The sequence below is a fragment of the Pyxicephalus adspersus genome, chromosome 4 (assembly GCF_032062135.1).
Source record: "Pyxicephalus adspersus chromosome 4, UCB_Pads_2.0, whole genome shotgun sequence".
Classification (NCBI taxonomy): Eukaryota; Metazoa; Chordata; class Amphibia; order Anura; family Pyxicephalidae; genus Pyxicephalus; species Pyxicephalus adspersus.
Genome location: NC_092861.1, coordinates 122,773,906 through 122,791,049, shown reverse-complemented (window position 1 = coordinate 122,791,049; position 17,144 = coordinate 122,773,906). Strand labels below are relative to the sequence as shown.

At 37.9% G+C, this 17,144-nt stretch overlaps 1 protein-coding gene across 2 annotated transcripts in view; it reads right to left on the bottom strand.

Annotated features, from left to right (window-relative positions):
* Positions 1-17,144, bottom strand: part of VRK2 (VRK serine/threonine kinase 2) — a 48,890-nt gene that overhangs the window by 31,180 nt on the left and 566 nt on the right. For both annotated transcript variants that reach the window (XM_072409508.1, XM_072409509.1), the window contains exons 2-8: positions 15,762-15,898; positions 15,230-15,285; positions 13,137-13,206; positions 12,341-12,428; positions 10,674-10,782; positions 9,597-9,689; positions 4,626-4,758 (exon numbers count right to left, since the gene is read on the bottom strand). In XM_072409508.1, the coding sequence (XP_072265609.1) occupies positions 4,626-4,758; positions 9,597-9,689; positions 10,674-10,782; positions 12,341-12,428; positions 13,137-13,206; positions 15,230-15,285; positions 15,762-15,888 (676 nt within the window). In that variant the 5' untranslated portion in view covers positions 15,889-15,898. The remainder of the gene's footprint in view (positions 1-4,625; positions 4,759-9,596; positions 9,690-10,673; positions 10,783-12,340; positions 12,429-13,136; positions 13,207-15,229; positions 15,286-15,761; positions 15,899-17,144) is intronic.

Below are 17,144 nucleotides of genomic sequence, written 5' to 3'. Positions count from 1 at the left end.
TTAAAATATCTTGCAGATCTTCGGGAACCTGCAATAATAATTCCCATATCCACAGCTCCCAGTATATTAGCATGGTGATCAGTGGGAAGAATGCCTCTTACATTGCTGGCCAGGGGACGATTGTCACCTTTCTAGATAGCCAAAAAGTTTGATGAATTCACTCAAACTGACCTGAGAAACAGAAACTGTTCATTGCTCAAGGAACCCTAGCAACCTTTGAAGGAACCCTAGGGTTCCACTGAACCCAATAAGTGCATGCAATTCCTGCTAGGTTTGGAAGGAGGAAGGGATTTAGCTATGTCTTATATTTGCAACTGTGGAACAAAACAAGAGTGTGATAGACATGTTTGTAATATATTAGGGATGGACTAGAACCTTTTCTAAATTGTTACTGACATCTGGTGTGTCATTGATATGATTTCCTGTCACTTAATTTATCTATGACATCAGGAAAAGAAACGAGGGAAAGGGAGTCACAAGAAGTCAAACCTTTGTGTGTGCTTTCCCTACTCTAAAAAGGGTTTTTGTCCCCATCTCTGATCCCATTAGAGGAATATCCCTTCACTTTGAATCTCTGATTTCCTGCCATGTGGACTTGCTTTACGGTAGGTGGCAAAACATAGATAATGTAAACCTGAAGGATAGGGAAGTGGAGGTACCTATTACAGGCTGATGCAGACATGGAGAATGTCACTAGAAATGAATATGAAATGAATCCTATTATTTGGAATTATGTAAAAAAAAATTCACAATCGTGTGCAAAAATTGCACAAAAGATACTTTGTTTAAAAATATGCTGTGGAATGCAAAAGTTGATTTAAGTGCATTCACAGAATTACACAACTACACTCTAAAATGAATTAAACGCAGCACCAGCATGGAACACCACATCAATAGGAAAGCATGGGAAATGTTTCAGTAGTGCAGGTTTCACCTGTGAATTTATAGTTTTACCTGTGTAAATGGAAGCAGCTCTAAAGCCACTCTAAAATGATTCACTGGTACTTGAAAGACATGAGGCTGCAGATAATGTGTAATTTATTTCTCTATTCCTCCCCAGTCTCCTAAGTGACAGTGTTTCCCTGCTGATACAGATCCTCAACATACCCACTCTCATGTTTTATCAGGACAGAAACATGGCACTTGTTTCGACATGAGCCATGCTGCTTAATGCACAATGCCTGTAATGCAGTATTGTTGGGAATGATTTTATAGTACATAACACTGGACTTAACATGGAACAGAACCCACCCATCCTTTACACTTCTATGGCTGGGCTCTTGTTTAGGTCTAGTTAAAGCTGTTATGTACATTTTTACCCCCACCCCCCACCCCCCCCCCAAAAAAATATATATATATATATATATATATATATATATATATATATCTTTTGGTGTCTGCACAGTGCCCACTGCTACTGCCTACATTCTAGTCAATGGGACAATATGAAAACTTGTGAGGCAGGAAAATATTGAACACTACCAGGAAGCATCAAAGCCTTGGCCAACCAGAACAACCCAAAGTAACTGTATCTACCTATAAAAAGTGAAGTGAAATCTGAAGGCAGGGATAGAAGCTAGGACATCTAACAATGCACTGGCACACATATATGTCAATAAGCTTCTATACAAATTCCCATTCAGGTCATTAAATAACTGTACCACACTTCTAGACATTTTCTTGCCATCCAGTATATCTAAAACCAAGAACAAAATTAACATTACAACTTACCAGTTTTTAGATTTGGTGGCTGCATTAGTGTCCTTTTACATTTTTTTTGCCTTTGCTATTTTTATTTATTGAACCTGCCAGTCAAACACAACCTGTGCTAGGTATGAACACTTACTTGCTCATTGTACTTGGTCTATGGAGAAGTATTGCCACAGGGGGATGTATTCTGTGAAATGTCCTTACTTCTTGTAAGCTATAAAAACACTCTGGAAACAGGTCTTTGAAAGACTGAATAAGAGTGCAGAGCCTCCTGGGATACTTATACCACGTAAGGCTCTTGGGCATGCACAGAAGGGCAAGGTAACCCTTATGCATAAGGTAGTTGGCACCCTTACCTTAAAGGAGCAGAAACCCACAAAATGGTTTCTTAATTTCTAAGTGGATACTGGTGGGCTGAGTTAGCCCCTTGGCTTTCTGTGCATCACAGAGACCCCAACAGCAATCTTTTCATAATTCTGAACTCTGTTCCTGTCCACCTAATGTTGGATATTCACGGCCACCTTGTTGTGTTCTAGTTTCCCCTGCTGCAATCTTCATATTATAAAAAAGATCCAATCAAGAGGTGTTTGGATACATAATAGAAAACCAGGAAGAACATATTCAAAAATGTAGAATAGTGTAAGCAGGCAATTAACTCACAGACAAAAAAAAACATTACGTAAGTTCCCAACCCTTAAAAAATATTAATATAGCAATTTAGATCAACAAACTTTTAAAAGCCACAGGTTTAAAAGAAATAGAAACAAACTTGAAAGCCTTCACTCGAAACAGTACCAGACCCGTTAGATTAAATAAGATTTTTATATTTCTAGTATGAAGCCAGACCAAACAAAAATACAGTTTTGCAAATCTGGATCATTTAAAAATTCAGTTATTTTTCTTCCAGTATAATATTTCAATTGACTTTTTGTCTTGCTGACAGAGCAACTGAGAAAGCATTGCCGCATTGACCACATTGATTCCCAGCCATTCTGTCAACAGTAAAATTTTATACAATATATTTTCAGCGTTGACCTTATGTGCCATCACAGTCCGCAGACTCTTCTTCCTTGGTTCCTGTGGCTGTCTGCTGGATTGAGACCGCAATGTAATAAACAACTAAGGTTTAATTAATGGTAAATGAATACAAGACATAGGTTATGACTTTAACTAATTAGGGAATTGTTGAATTAAGTCTGCCTGGGAATGCAAGGCAGTGCAATCAATATCCAATAAAAAGGACTATGTATGTAATTTAGCTGGAAATGTGTTTCCAATACCATCAAAGTGAGTTTAAGTAAGTAGAATATATAAGAGGCTAGAAAGAGCAGTTTTAAAAGGCAAGGCGTGAAAGATTTAAAGTAGGCCTCACAACAGAGTTTTGACAGCAATTAACTGAAAGTCACAAGCTTTTGTTTCCTTGTGGGTATATAAGGGGTCGTGTATACAGGTGCTCGGCCGGCACCCCTGCTCCATTTGAGATGTGGTGTATGGAGCTCAGCTAACAATGTACATAAGGATCATTAAACAATTAGAGGAAAGTTGTAGTCGATGTATAAAGCGAAGTTCAAACTGCAAGTAGTCGAAAAAGTCCTCTTGTCATGTGGTATATTTTTTTTATCCTAAATAACTATAAATACTACAAGAGTTTAGGTGCGTGATTGAAAATAAAACATTCATTATGAAATTTTTTGTAGGACATTTTCCATAAATGACGACTTTCTATCTTAAAATACCACTGCACTATAATGTCCTCAGCCTTCCCAAAGACTGGCCAAAATAAGCAACGGTAAGTAATACAACTATCCAAAATTGGGCTTAAAATTTAGGGAGAAAGTACCATAGGCCAGAGTGGCAAACTTGAAAAACCTAAGGTAGTAACAAACAGGAAAATACTCCAATCCACCATACTAGCAATATAGACAATTTAATGGCATTGCTTTATTCCTGCCTGACTACACTCCCCAGCTGTAGGTGCAGCAAGTAGCTCCCAACAGCCATGTGTGTCTGCCTGGCTAGGGACCAGTCATATGCTGGAAAGAAGCACCATCCACCAAAATCAGACATTAATTTTAAATTGATTAATATGTTTAACTTTATACAGGGCAAGGTACTAGAAAACATTTCTTTGCCCATGCACTTTTTTCCCCAACTCGGGAGTTAACCTTTTTCACCAACATGCATTAAAGCAAGTTTTGAACTAGTGCCTAAAACAGCCTTTCCCTACCTTTTTAACATGGGGAAACCCTTGAGAAAGCTTTCAGGTCTTCAGGGAACCCCTGCTTCATTTACTATATTCATAGCCCACAGTATACTTGCATAGTGGCCTGCAGGAAAATTGCCTCTTATATGGCTGGCCAGCGAGATTAACGTCATCCATACAAATACCCAAAAAGATCATTGGTGTCAGTTAAATCAACGTGGGAGACACAAACTGCTCATTGCTCAAGGAACACCTGGAAACCTCAGAGGAGCCCTAGGGTTTCACAGAACTCTGGCTGAGAAACACTGGCCTAAACTATGTCAAATGTGAAGCTCTCTATGTAACAGAAAGGTGGCATTAAACAGGAAAGCTAGAGGAATGGGTGGGTATCATGACTTTTACTCGTTACAAGTTAACCAGTACAGCACAACGCATCCTACATGTGCCTCCCTATAATGGTAATATAACTTTATTATATAATATATATATATATATATATATATATATATATACATACACAATCATTTAAATAAATATAGGCATGCTACAATTAGACCAGACACACAGACAGACAGCACTTCACCGAGCTACTATGCATCTACACGTTAAGATGACACAGTGCTTCAGTAAAAAGAACCCTGTTCACAATACACGTTATATATTCTTTTAATTAAACTGCTCGTACAGTAATAATAATAAAAATGGAACATACCGGCCCCCTTGTGAGCATCTAAGCTGGTAAACTCAAGTGTCCCATTGTGGCATTTTCTTGGGTCTTCTTTATATTCTTTGTGTTTCCCATCAGGGCAGTATCTGTAAGAAAGTCCATAATCTGCAAGATAAACCTGGAAGATAAGAACAGATAAATGAATAATGCTTTTGTCCTTTGGAAGTATAACCTTTATAATTAAGCCTTAAGAAACTTATAGGTTAAGGACAAGCTTTGATCTACATTTTATTTTAAGCCAAATGGTGCCTTAAGATAAAATGTGCACTTCTGGGGGCTATAACTGTTACCCTTCCACTTTAAATCCTTCCCATCATAGTCATATCTTCTTCCTGAATTTAGCCATTTCTTCGTTTTTTTTTTTTCCCTCTTTATCTCTCAAGCTTTCATCTCTCCAGGTGGGTATCTACACATCATAAACTGCAATGTGTCTTTTATGTGTCCTTTCCATTTATATATTAGAAGTTCTTGCATGCCACTAAAATACTTTATGGCATTACAATGTTTCATTTAATTGTACTAAGGTTTGTAAAGTTTAGAATTTTCGATGTTTGTGCCACCAAACTTATCAGTGCTAAAACAAACAGGTTATACTGCAAGAGAAAAGCATTAAACTAAATCTTTCACATAAAAAAACTTCTACTTTTATTAAATGGTATCTAAATCCAAAAATAAAGTTTTAAAACATTGTAGCTCGCCTATCCTTGGTGACTGGTGTTGTTTTCTTTTTTTGATTTGGTGACTGGTGTTGTTTTCTTTTCTCAGGAATTTGCCCCTTTACTTTTCAACTAGTAATCTTCCCAAATATAATATTTCCTGTGCAGGGTGGCTACGCTCTATCCTCCATAGTATCTATGAAGGGAGCCATGGTTGCCTAAGATGGTCTGCCATATATAGATAATGATGGGAATAGAAGATTACAGAACACACATACAATAGTTTTGCTTACAGGACAGCTTACAGAAAGTAACAAGAATACTGCATTAAGTGTAATATACATATCCTAAAAAAATATAAACTAACAGTTTTCACATCAAAGGACGGGTAAACTGCAATATATATTAAAGCAGAACCAAACCCCTTTTATAATCACCTGTCCCCATTCTGTAGCAGGCTCCACCATCTTTTTCCCCTTCCTCTCTTCCGTAATTCAATGTTCGGTCATCCTAATTGGCCAAGCCAAGACGACCTAACTACCGTGCACACAGGGGGACGTTTGTTCGGTCCTAGCAGCCGCAGGGGAAACTGGGATGTGCCGAGTATCCAGGCAGCCAATGCTGAGCTGCTCACGCAGTGAAGACATGGCAATCAGGCAGGAAAAATGGCTTATTGCAGCAGGGACATTGCCTTGCCCTTTCTGCAAAAAAAAAAAAAAAAAAAAAAGCACTGCCTGGTTTCTTCCTATATTATATTCACATAGGCATGTTGTGTTGTAACTAGAAACTGTATTAGAAAATGTACTCCTAGCAGTCCCTTAGAAGTGCAAATAACTTATAACTACCAGTGCAGTAAACCAATAGAAATTGCTGGGGATGTCATATTGCATGCAAAATGCACCCTGTAATTCAAATTCAAGCTGCGTGCGAATGAACACACCAGTTACAAAAGCAGAAATGTGAATGTTTGGGGAAATCCAGTTTAGAAAATAAACACTGTTGCTTAGGAAAAAAAAAAAGAGAAATTCGATATTTTTAGCATATTGATACATTATTATTATTATTAAACAGGATTTATATAGCGCCAACATATTACATAAAAAATGATTACTGGCAAGTTTGAGGTGGACCAAAAACTACCAGGCCACATGCATATCATGATGTTAAATAAACATGTTGTACTGTGCTGCTGCTGATGACATACCTATGTTTTTATTATTTCATTATTAAAATGTGCTTATACATACATATATGTATATTTATTCGGTTTGTAAAACTCTGTAAGAAAAAAATCTTTTTTTCTCTTTTTGCGCGATATAATTTTCAGTGATAGTAACTTCAGTTTATGCACTTTTTACTTTAAATGCTCAGGTTAAAATAACATTTTTTGACCAGTTTATTCACATCAGCTCAGTTACAGTAAAACAAAACAAATGGCGTAGACCCTCTGGATGATTGTAATCACAACATGGGGCAAGAGAAATCTGATTAATGAGCAAATTTGTGCATCAAGGTCTGATCACTCATATTAACCTAGTGTATATATTATAGGTAAACGTACACACAGGAGCTAGATATAGAAAAACATTTAGCATTTGTTGATGCACTCAGCAGGTGCGATTCCAGACACAGCAATGAACATTACTGTGAGAAAGACCTCTGGCCGGCAGAATTCTAGATATAGACTGCAGAAACAAATGCAGCTCTATATCCTTTAACACATTCTGTAAATGTATATTTTGTAAATAGTGTAACTACCTGTTTTTTTTCAGCCTCCTGGTGCCTTTGTGCAGCAGCAGATCTAAGGCTGTGAGAGGGGAAAAGCAGCAGGAGGAGCCACAATGTAATGTATGCAGGGCCACAATAGGAAGAAGAGAGTAGAATGAGAGATGAGTTTATCTGCCTTCTGCTTTTCTTTTCACTGTCTAGTCAAAGGATAAGGGTGGGGAGAAGAACTGTAAATATTATTAAACTTCTGCAGGGACAATCAGGTCTTCTTCCCAGCTAGACAATAAAGTTTTAGCTGTTATAGTTGTATAAATTGTAAAATGGAGGTACAAATCCCTTGGCAGGTTTCCTTATATGTATTTGATATGTCAATGTAAGAGTTTGCTTGATTTTCTTTTACATTTTTGCATGCAATAATATATTTGGATGTCAGAAATAGACTGGAAATCCTGAGTACATGGTCTAATGGATGAGTAATTGGATCAGAACAGTTAGGAATCCAACCAACAATGCCTTACCTGAAAATATTTAAATCAGTTGTGGTAGATTTTGAAATATTATAAACATATTACACAACATATAACCAACTCAGTTTCCCTTTCCTAAATCAACAAACAGATACAATACTTTCATCACATATCTGTGTTACTATGTATACTGTGTGTTTTCCTGCACAGCATGTGCTACCCTCCCCTTAATAAAGACATAACAGGGTGTTCCCTCCATAAAAAAGTACAGCGGAGCTCAATTTAAAAGGTTATTCATTGTTTACTGAAGATACCTTTCCTAAATTGTTCCATGCAAATCCAATACCTGATTTTAACCTAAAGTACTATTTACTGCTGGGTGTGCTCTTCACAACAGAAAAAAATGTGAAAAGGAGTCACAAAATGATAAAACCAGAGAAAAGAAAAAAAGGCAATGTTTTTATTCCCATTCAAATCTTCCTAGCAGCTGCATATTCAAAGCAGCTCATTTTATTTGCTAAAATATGTTAAAACATGTTAAAATAGCAATGTATGGTTTCCTTGCTTGAAAATAAATCATCTCTCATTGTAAGTAAGCCAATGGCATTATACAGTGCAGCATGCTTTATGGAGAATCATATTGGTTAATCTATGCTAATCTGCATAACACTTTCAGGAGCCGCAAGAACAGAGGAGAAAAAATAAAAATGAAAAAACCTAGCGCCTGTAAACTTGGAAAGTGGCACTTCAGCTAAAAATAGACTTGTATATTCACACCGTAAGAAGCCTGAAGGCAGATGAAATAAAGTAAACGAAGGAGTCAGCCGAAAATTTCAGGCTCTGCACATATATCTAATTCCACCTAAGTACATCAGTGGAAGGCGTGTGCTGAACGTATTATTTTCTTTTCAAAATACACAAAATCCCTTTTTTTTTGGTTTGTCTGCTATCACATTTTTTGGTGTTAATAAATTACTGGAATTCACGTTATTAATTAATATTACTGTCAATGAGATCATTTTTTTTTCCAAAACGGGCTGCATAGAATACATCTGTCATCAGCAGATTAGTTTATAATTAATCACCTCTCACCAGATTTCATAGTAGTCCTCTGGTTCCTAGCCTAACAGCCATGCTCCTGTAAACAGACCCAATCAATACTTTCTTGGTATATGGCACAGCTGAAGGTCTTTCTTGACCTCCCATAAGGTAAAGCCTATTTCCTTATTAGCCAATTCCCAAGACGAAGCATGGTATAGCATTATGAAGAAAAATACAAATCACATTCAGAAATATCTTCACAATTGGTGTGTAAGAAACCAGATTTGTATAGAAAAACTTCTACAGTACCACTTCCTCATGCCAGGGAATCGTTGCTTCTTGGGTGACGCTACATATAGCGTCTCCCGGCAGAAGCTCTGTTAAGAATTATTAGGAGCGGCAGTGAGTTATACTAATACCGCTCACTGCTACCAGCTGTCAAGTATGCAGATGCTGGTTCTTTAAGAACAAGTACTGTGTTGCAAGTGAAAGAGGCTAGCCAGGTGCTATCCATGGGGAGCAATGCGAATTACCTTAATCCTGAAGCAGGTGAACACTTCTCTGTATTGTATTATTTATCACTATTTATTAATAAACAGGATTTCTATAGCAACAACCTATTACGTAGCGCTGTACATTAAATAGGGGTTGCAAATGACAGACAGGTATAGACAGTGACAGGAGGAGGAGAGGACCCTGCCCCGAAGAGCTTGCAATCTAGGAAAGAGCAGTTTTGATGCTGTAGGATAGGATAGAATAGGAACATTGAACACCTCCAGTCATCTCCATGTCATGTTGGAGGTGTTTACAAAGAAGGCAGGCAGGATTAACTACACTGTTAGAGATTTGCACAGGATGCAATCCACTCACTTTATTTCTGGCAGGATTAACTTTTGCACTTTCTGATCAGATATAACAAAACTATTCCAATGGTGCATTTTTTTTTTTAAGAAGGGTGGAAATAGAAGTTCATTGTTACAGGTTACATACACTTTAAATATTAGTATATAGAGATTTCTCACACAAACATAGAGTGTTACACAGTAAATAGCAATAATTATTACCTTACTAGGATCCGATAAGTGACAGAGAATATTCCCTGCTTTTATATCACCATGCACGTATTCATGTTCATGTATGTATTCTAGAACGTCCACCTGAATAACAAAGAATAACCAATATAACCTAAGGACATACATAGAGACTTAGAAAAGCTGTACCAAATTGATGCCAGTCCCTCATAAACTATCTAAACGTATCTCTATAAACAGTAAGAGTGACAAGACACAGATAGTATACAGTACCAGTATATATAGTACATCCCCCTCCTATGAATATATATATATATATATATATATATATATATATATATATATATATATATAGAGAGAGAGAGAGAGAGAGAGAGAGAGAGAGAGAGAGAGAGAGAAAATAAGTGGAGAGCCTAACTATAAAGAAGATTATATCTCACACAACCAGCAGTGCTGTAGTACAGATAGAGGGTTGTAAACCTCTACAAAATTCTACAAATTGCTTTATCAGGAGGTTACATTGCCCAGAAAAAACATCATGATATCCTAATAACCCCACATTATTAAATTCATTAAATAGATTATCAGATTGCACAGATAAACAATAGGCAGGTGCAGGTAAACCACAAACCAGCATGTAGCCATATATTATTTCCACCAAAGGATAAGAAAATGTTTGGCATAGGATTTACAGGGGGGATGGAAAAAATCCCCTATCAGTTCCATTCTCTGATTTCACCTGCCATGTTCCCACGTCTGCTTGCACGATCCAAACGACTGTATAACCTAATGACAACCTATGATAACAGTATAACCTAAAAATGCAAAACAATCAAAAGGAATTTTGTGGATTAAAATTAAGATATGGACAGAAAATTGTTTGTTCTGGCATCACCTGCAGGTGTGTTCTATGATTACCAGATTACAAATAAAAGCAAGTGTGGCAGACTGGTGCATTACAGCAATGTATGGATATAAAACTAAACTACCTACAAGGTAAGCTAGCACCATATATACATATTCAGGACTCAATTTAAATAATGAGTACAAAAATGTATTTGAAATATAAATATTTTAATAAAAATAATACCAAGTCTATCTCAAACTTACCATACGTACACCAACTTGCAATACTGCTTGAAGTGGTAATTTGCCACCATTACTTTTCTGGAAATTATGCAAATCTGAACCAAGGCGATCTATGACCATGAATCTGTAACTGGAATCAAAATAAACACAATATGATCATTATAACTGCTTTAAATGGTACAAATAAATAAAGACAATCCAAAATAGATGAACACATGGAGATAGAAATAAAGGAGCATTTGTTGCAGACTTCATTTTAAAGGTCATTCTGTTTATGGTTTGCATACCTAATACCCTTGTGCTTGGAGCAAAAATACTACCAGTAATATCTGACGAATATACTGCAGTGTTCTTCCAAGCCCATTTTAGTTGGGCGCACCACCCAGCACTTTTTAGTAACTACCTGGCTGTTTTTGGGTGGTTACTGAGGAGTTTGGTCACAATGCAGAGGCTGTCACCCGCCTACAATTGCTTCCCACCCAGCTTAAAAAAAAATCTGGGTTGAACACTGTACTAAACTACTGATTTGCATACTTCCAGGTAAGTTTACTGGCTAGACTAGAAAGCCTGGATTAGGATGAAAGCTCTAAGACGGCAGATAAATGGGAACCTTTAATGCAGCCTTGGAGTATGTACTTTTTGCACAGTATAGTATGTAACAATAGCAGCTCCCATAATTCTATCGTTTAAGGTTCCAGAAGTCCTCCATGCAAAAGTAATAACTTCTGTCCAGGTTAAGAAAGTTCTGTAGAAGTAACATGTAAATTTAAAGCCCAATTCAAATATTCTAATAAAATATGTATTCACATTCAATGTGAAGCAAATATTTTCTATTTTTTCTTGATATTTGCCTATTTAAGCCCCAGCAAGAACAAAAAACCTTCTTGCCCCTCCCCCTCAGCAAAATAGGCTGCAGGTATAGAGCACTTTTTTCTGTGGAAAGCAGTGGACCCTCTGCAGAGGTTTACCCAAGCAGCAACAGCTTTTCATGTGCATTGTAAGCCCTTGACTCAATTTTTGCTGGTATAAAAATCTAACAGCTTTATTTCGTTTTTTGAAGCTCTCAACAATGCAGTGCTAGTATGGAGTGAAGCCAAAAAATAAGAGCCAAGTTGACATTCTTTTATTGGGTGCCAATGGCAGCAGGTGAAAATGATCCCTTAGGCAAGTTTTTTTGTAATGTTGCTTGGGTCCCACAAAAAGGTGACAGACAGAATTAAAAACATACTCTTCACCTTCCCAGCACTGTATTGGCGGTATCAGTTTTTGGTGAACTGTATGTCATTAAAAAAAAAGCCCTATTATTTAAAGAAGTGTGTGTCCATAAAAAAAAAAAAAAAAAAAAAAAGAAAAAAAAAACAAAGAAGAATCTTTGTACCCAGCTAGATGCTGATAATATGCTCACGCACAGGCCCCTAGCTAAGAATCTTTGTACCCAGCTAGATGCTGATAATATGCTCACGCACAGGCCCCTAGCTAAATGTTGTCACCTGAAATCATTTTTGCATATATTGTTAGTTTTAGCTTCGGTTTAGCTCATAAATAGCCGAAGAAAACATCTACGTCTTCACCAATTAAAATACCAGTGTTCTAACTTCAGCATCTGGAGAATTAATGAACTGAGGTGACCCCATGGAAGCTACTGGGTGACTGAACACTGCATCTCTCTGCCAGCACAACATGCTTACCTTACTGAATTATATGTTGTTTCCCCAGATCCCCAGTACCTGGGAATTCCCAAATAATCCAGTTTGTGGCTCTGGATCCACTTTGTTACTACAAACACAGTAAAATGAATAATTACATAAATTAATATCTGACTGCAATGGGATATTTTTTAAATGTATTTTTACTTACTTATTTGAATATAAACATTTAAACATACAACATAGTTAAACATATAAACATTATTATCATGAAGAAATATCAAAAAATCTCCATGCAAAGACAGTAGTAGACACCTGTAGCTTTACAGGATATCCCTAAAAAAAACAAAAATGTAGGATATTACAGATTACCAGTCCTTACATTTAGAGGCTGCATTACATTCTTTTTTTTTTCAGGTTTTAGAATGTACAGAAAACATGACAAAATGAAGTTCCTGTCACTTCTTGAGAGCTGAACACAACCCAAGGTACTTTTATAAACTGCTAACCCTATTAGTCCATCTTGTAAGGGGGGAGAAGAGAAGAAGACTTGACTGAAGTCCAGCTGAGTTAACAACCATGGTTCCCTCCACAGATACAGAACCGAGGGTAACCACACAGAAACGCAAAGTGTATGTTTTGCAGGTTTACTAAGTAAAAAATTAATGCAATCCTTAGTCTCCACATCAAAAGACTGGTGAGCTGCAATGTATTACATTTTTGTTGTTAGGTTTAGATGCCAATCCCTTGCCCTTCTTTTTTCGTAGTACATTAAAGTGTTACTATAGGGGTAAGGCATCACAAAACCACATGGTTCAGAAGACTATCATTTCCTTACTATCATCATGTTTTGCTGCTCTTTGGTAAAATTTCAGTTCACAAAACAAAGGTCCATTCTGATGATCCTCCTGAAAGAATAGAATGACAAAAAGAATTATTAAAGTTCAAGTCTAAAATTATATTTCATTTTTTTAATTTTACTTTATTGAAGATTTTATTGTTTATTAACATATCCATGTCACACTACACAGGCAGAAAGATCCTTCTAATACATTCTTTCCAATGCCTGGTTCAGTTTTATTGCTTCCTATATGTCAAATGTGCAAGCTAGAGGGAGGCACAGGACACAGTAAGTTGCATTACTGAAATAGGAAATAAATGTGTGTTCTGTAGCAAATCTGTATAAACTGCAAGATTTGCCATACAGAATGATGAATGCTTTTTTGTGTGTAAAAGAGCACGGGCCCTTCAGACTTGTGATTGAAAGCTGCGGCTACAATACTGTGCAGTTGTTGTGTAAACTGCAGCCCAACTGCAACTGCACTACGTATAGCTCAACTTGCTGTACTTAATGGTTTAATAGGTTGATGGAGATAAATTCTGGGCTATCTCAGTCCTCCAACAACAACAACTGCTTTCACTCACTCAACTACCAAAATGTTGTGAGCTGCAGTTGAAAAGTCAATGGAAGCAGAAAGGCAGCCAGAAGCAACATGCTGTGTTCAACAACCACATTCACGATCCACCGCGCAACAGCTTCCATTGAATAAAAAAAGGCAAAGAAGACAAGACAAGTGGGAATGATCATGCCAATAATAACATCTACTAGATCAACTGTTACTTATAAAGATCAAAGTTACTAATATAAAAAAAAAAACTTTAAATACATGAAAAAAAGAAGTAAACATAGCCTTGCTGCTGGCTGCACAGCCTAATGTTGATTCGATGCAAAGAATTCTCCAGTAGTGTTGGTCGAATATCTCACTATTCGATTTGACAGCTATTCGATCGAATAGGGGGATGTTGTTCGGGTGATCGAATGCCTAATTCCAACACCATTAAAGTCAATAGTGGGAAAATTCGGGTTATTTTTCGGGACTGTGATGAACTGCAAGAGCAATCGGGAGCAGAGCTGACAGCTTGGGAGAACCTCTATCCAGGAATAGGGATAGTGCACAGTCAGAGAGCACTAGAAGTTTTGAATGGGGAGACTCTGGTGCCACGGATCCCACACTGTTCTCAATGAATGCAACCGCGGCCGCATTCATTGAAAGATCCCTGGCACTAGAGGTTAATTAACTTCTAGTGCCACTGATTGCACACTGTTCACAATGAATGCGATTACAGTCACATTCATTGAGAAGATCCCCAGGGCACTAGAGGCTAAATGGGGACATTCAAAACCCCAAGTGCTCTGTGATTGGCTGGGGAAAGGAAAATCCTCATAACGCTTGAGCTGTCTTCAGGGTTTACCTTTCCTCAGCCAATCACAGGGCACTAGAGGTGATGAATGGGGAAACTTGTCCCCATTTAACCTCTAGTTCCCGGGGATCCCACACTGACAGGAGGATTCCCACGGCTATGCAGCCGTGGGAATCTTCTTGTCATCGTGGGATAACCTGTAAAAAAATAAAAGTTACTTACACAAATCACACACATTCAACAAATTACTTTAACATTAATTTTTTTTTTTTTTTTTTTACACACGAATTTGCATCGTTGAATCCCATGTTTTTCAGGTCGGGTCTATCCGAATTCGAACAGCCATATCCGGGTCGAATATAAGGACAACCCCAATTCCAACACCAACACTAGTCTCCAGGTTATTTTTCTTTGGAAACATACACTTCTGGGAGTGTCAATCTCCTATGTCCCCTGCTGAATTCAAGGATTCCTCTTGCCAATCTACACGGGTCATGGCAAAACAATTGAGAGAAGCAGGGGCAACAGTATACGAACATACCCAGATGTGTAAGTGTTGAAAGAAACTTCACCTGGGGATTTCCCTGTATCAGAGTAGTATTCAGCAGCACAGGTAGCAGTGGAGGTATGTATTTGATTTCTTAATTGCAGAACCGCTATTCTAAAGCAACTTTACATCAAGGAAAAATTCAGAAAAAGATTTACAAATAAAAACAAATGGTTTATTACCACTTTGATGACGTAAGCAGCATCATCACGGACTGGTGCATCACAATCAGGGGAGGCTGAAAAAGGAAACAATTCAGTTGTACATTGTAACAAAACTTGTAGGACAGGAAGAAATTTAAGTACAGTGTGCTGGGACTTGTACTTCCACAGATGCTTGAAAAATGCTAATTTAGAATGCTTATAGTTGCATACAGACAAAAAGAATGCAAGACTTCTGTGCTGGGACTGGGTAGTTCTACAAAGACAAAAAACTAAAATCAGCTACCAAACACTGCAAGCAGAGCCTGAGAAAACCAGTCTACCAAGGCAGTTGATATGGAACTACAATCTGCTCTTATTCTGTTCTTATGACTGTTCTTATTTGTTTCAATCATAGATGCCAGGGATGCAGTTGGTAGATTACCACCCAGTAACCATTGCCTGTACACTCTAAAAAAGCCTCCATGTAAACTAAGACTAACAGTCAAAGACGGTTAGGAGCGTTTAAATACAACTTTGTTGAGAAAAATATTTAGATTTGTGAAATACTTACCCAAGTAGATTAAACCGAATCCTCCCTGGCCCAGCTTTTTACCCAACCGCCAACTTTTCTTGCTTGTGTCAGTCAAAATCCAACCTTCTGGCATAGGAACTGGCAGTTTGTTTTTCCTTGGAGGCATTTTCTTCAACCTAAAAGAAAGACTTTTTTAAAACTACTTATGCAAAATGAGTAAAAGAGCAGTACAGACCATGTTCTGTGTATAAGGAGCAAAACAGCATTTGCTGTAATACTTACCTTTTCTGTGACACTGCCCCCCACAGACTTATTGCTTTGATATCCACCGCTGCTCATCTTCTGGGCTGAATGACTTCCAGTGTCATGTAACTCACGTCCTGTAGGCATCCTGGACTTATAAACACTACATGCCCGATCTAGCAGAAAGGACACGCCATCACCAAGACCCATGAGGACCCATGATACCAGCCATGATGATAAGCTGGAAGACTTCAGGAAAGAGAAATTGTCTTTGCAATATTTTTTTGGTTTGTGTACTATTTGAAAGATCTTCCTTCACCTCCTGTGTCCCTCACACAACAGGAAGTGAGAAGTATTTCGTCATTAGGCAGTTCAAGTGTCCTCTTAGGAAGATTTCCGGGTTTAGGGGCAAAATTCAGTCCTGGTGGTCACCAAGGCAAATACCACATATCCAGAGCTGCTTGAGAGTGAGAAGCTGCTGAGTGATGGCTCATGTTGGCGTCATATTTGCCAGCCACTCCGTCAAAAAGGCCAAGCTCATGCCCCTGAATTGTCAGTTTTAATTTTTGTCCCAGATATTGTCTTTTTTTACATAACAGTAATATAGTAATATATATATAGGCAAGTCATGACGAGCGTTCTCTTTTTTTTATTTGGCACCATCAAAGCTGGTGGCCTCATCCTTGTCTACCAGGGGTAGACATAGGGAGGTGCAAAGTGTGCAGCTGGACTTGGGCCCTGGACACTTCTTGGCCAACAGGGGCCCCAAGACAGTTCTGCACAAGGGCCCACTGTTGGCTATGCCCACCACTGCTTGTCACTTAGCAACTGCCTAGTAAGACACATAACCTAGGGCTGCATGGGGACCCTGCAACTTTAGTTTCAAATCCTGGGCAGTGCATTTCTATAAGATGCATGGCAGCAATGTATTGGTATGGAGTGCAAGGTAAGGAGTGGTAGAGAATTCATTATGTTTTTAACCCATCCCTACCCAAAAAAAGAAAAAAAAAGTACACTGGTATATGTTCTGTATACTTCTGCTTCCTGTTCTGCAGGAATCTACCTTCTTCGTAGGAATTGCTGCATTTCTGAAATCAATGCCAACCCTCTAAATGCCACTCCCAGACCAAAGCAATACTGCAGAATGAAAGCTGAAGTACAAACCAGAAGTAGGATTCC